The 2888-nt window shown below is 48.9% G+C and overlaps 2 protein-coding genes across 2 annotated transcripts in view; both read left to right on the top strand.

The window, feature by feature from the left end:
* Positions 1-583, top strand: part of Pmar_PMAR003425 (cgmp-dependent protein kinase, putative) — a gene marked incomplete at both ends in the record, with an annotated part of 1295 nt that extends 712 nt beyond the window's left edge. The window contains 2 exons of the mRNA XM_002784124.1: positions 28-200; positions 321-583. Of these exons, the coding sequence (XP_002784170.1) occupies positions 28-200; positions 321-583 (436 nt within the window). The remainder of the gene's footprint in view (positions 1-27; positions 201-320) is intronic.
* Positions 584-1003: 420 nt separating this feature from the next.
* Positions 1004-2421, top strand: Pmar_PMAR003426 (conserved hypothetical protein; the record flags this gene model as incomplete). Its single annotated transcript, XM_002784125.1, has 4 exons — positions 1004-1195; positions 1243-1882; positions 1968-2099; positions 2156-2421. 4 exons carry the CDS (start codon positions 1004-1006, stop codon positions 2419-2421), a joined length of 1230 nt encoding a protein of 409 aa, XP_002784171.1.
* Between the last annotated feature and the right edge of the window lie 467 nt (positions 2422-2888).

Below are 2888 nucleotides of genomic sequence, written 5' to 3' on the forward strand. Positions count from 1 at the left end.
TCTCACCATCAGAAGACTCTGAGGCAGGTACGGGCACTTTCCTGGCATCGACCACGATGCTCGGGTGGCGACCACGTGCGGGTATGGGTACGCTGTGGACTTCTGGACGTTGGGTATCCTTTTGATAGAGATGCTTACTGGCAAGCCGCCGTTCGGGTACAGGGATGGTGATATCGGCGACCTCTTCGATCTCTCAAGAGGTAATAGTGGACAGAAATGAGGGAATCTACTGAAGTTCATATCGTTTGAATGATAGCAACCAGACCAGTGCATGTCAATTGAGAAAAGCACGGACGTGGAATAGCAGTGACTGTGGTCAGGCAGTCCAAGTACAATACACTGGGCTTCTGGCTTCCATCCATCACGTGAGCTGATCGACTTGGTGGATAAACTGTTACAGCCAGATCCATCACAGCGGCTCACTGACTGGGACGCGACACTGAGCCATCCTTATTTCACCGGCATAACCGACGATATGCCCCCACCTGAATGGGACCACGACTTGGGAGCTGATCTGTGGGATACAGACGTCAGCGATGAGTCCTTCACGAGCAGCTCGGTAGATGTTTTCCGCGACTTCTGATGCTCGTCTCTAGGGAACGTATGCCTGGAATTGCGTTATTCATTGGATCGCCCAGGGCGATCCACATCTTAGTAATTGTGTTATCCAGTTCGTGTGCTCCACCACTAGTGGTGGTACACCACATCCAGTCGAACCCGTTACAGGCTTTCACTACGAGTTTGGCGTCGATCGCTCCGCTCACACGCGCGTGTGAGCGGAGCGATATGCGGAAAAGCGACTCACCCCATGCGTACCCATGCGTACGCATGGGTACGCGTGCTTCCCTCGCGTGATCATGTAGGAACCATCGACATATGGTATTGATAATAGATCCATTGTAGTTAGTATCACTATTATTCATTGATAGGGATACCCTCAAGTAAGCAGCATGTTGTGGAGCCGTCGTCGTTGCCCCATGTAGGGATTTACTGTGTCGTTAACATGGCATCTCCGTCAATCGAGAACATTGGCGGGGTTGCTCCCCTTCTCCTCATCATAGCACTGCTCTGTATGCCCTCTGGCATCGGTGGTGGCGTCCTCTTCGTTCCAGTACTCCGCCTAATTGGTGGCTTGCAACTGAAGGAGTCAACAGCACTGAGCCAGGCATTAATTGCCTCAGCATCATTGGCTGCTGTAGGTCTGGATAACTTTTGGCACCAGTGCTGATCTTATCCTCTCAGACTCTCTTCAATTGCTTTGAGCAGTACTCCGCTAGGAATGATCCTAAAGCCCTCATCGTGTGGCCCTTTGTTATCCTCACTCTGCCCTGCACTGTCATCGGTTCCCTCATAGGCGTTTACCTCTACTCCTGGCTCCCATCACTATTCATCCTTATTCTGTATTTCTGTTTCGTCTGTCTGGGAAGCTTCATGGCCTACCGGAAAGGAATCAGGCTGTGGAAAGCTGAGAATGGGGCTAAGCGGAGAGCCGTTGATGGAGATTCTACCGACATGAGTCGATCATCGGAGGTTACTGTAGAGGTCCCGTCTCTTCTGAGAATGCCGAACATGAAGAAGCTTGCTGCCTACACGAGTATCGCTGCTCTGATATGGGCAGTGTGCCTCATTTTCCCGCTTCTTACAGGAACTCATCCACTCCAAGTAGTATTCGACTTGAGTCCCAGCTTGTGTGATGAGCAGCAGGATGATGTAGCAGCTACTCCCTCAGGTGTGATTGGAGTCCCTTTTTGTGAAGAGGCTTTTTGGGGTCTTGCCGCGCTGCAAGCTCTTATACTCCTCCTTATCCCTACTGGCTACGTGGTTGCTAAACGTACTGCCGAAACTGCCAGAGTTGGCCTAGTCCTAATGACTAGCATGATTGGTAAGAGTGAGGCTTGGTTTTAGCATTCGATTTCATTGAAAGAAATCGAACGCCGAGATCCATAGGCGATAACCATTCTTGTCAGTTATCGGTCTGATATCCTCTATTGTCGGGATAAGTGGAGGGCTCTTCATGATTCCCGTTGTCCTTTCGCTCGGGCTTGATCCTAAGCAGGCTACAGCCACTACCTCGATAGTCATTTTCGCTACAAGCACCAGTAAGTTAGAAGCTCAGCTGTGAAGACGAACCTCACTGCTCGCCACGTTTCTTCAGGTACGGCTCTGTCATTTGCATTGGGTGGTTACTTCCCTCCTGCCTCGGACTTGTGGATCGTTGTCATGCCTTTTATTGGAGCTCTTCTGGGCAAGACCATAGTGGCAAGGCTCATAGCAAAGACAGGGCGTATGAGTATACTTGTCTTACTGCTTGGTACCGTGGTCATTATAGGCGGGATAACCACTATTTCTACTGGTATCGTCTCTGTGGTTAACGGTGCCCTCAACGGAGATGAGGTTGTGCAGTTTGGTAGCTTCTGCTAATCTCTCTATTAAATCTAGGAGGCTTCTTGATTCAACACTTTTCGAAGTTTGCTTAGCAGATTTTGCTTTTTGAAGCCGCTTTTTGTATACAGCCATCGTTGTGCAGCGATTCTGTCAACTTCGTGCTTTTAATGCTCGTGGTTACTATCTACGTTACTATAACTAGTGGGGCTCGTTCATTCTTTCTCGTCAACGATGTAACACCAACAGTAAAAAGATGATTGACAGAGCCTAGAGCGACTAATTCGCTCTCTTATTCGTTTGCTTTCTATTTTGTTTGCATCTTATACGACGTACGATATACGACTCGTATATCTTAGAGGGCTAGTGGCCCTGACTGTGAGAGTGAGAGTTCTGAGTCTTAAATGGATTCTGAATTCAATAACCGGTTCATTGGAGACGCTTTCCTCCGATTTGTTGTCGATCGATGAACCTCTTATTTTTTCGATTCTCTCCGATGCGTTTCA

Source organism: Perkinsus marinus, assembly GCF_000006405.1.
Source record: "Perkinsus marinus ATCC 50983 genomic scaffold scf_1104296935302, whole genome shotgun sequence".
NCBI classification, from domain to species: domain Eukaryota; phylum Perkinsozoa; order Perkinsida; family Perkinsidae; genus Perkinsus; species Perkinsus marinus.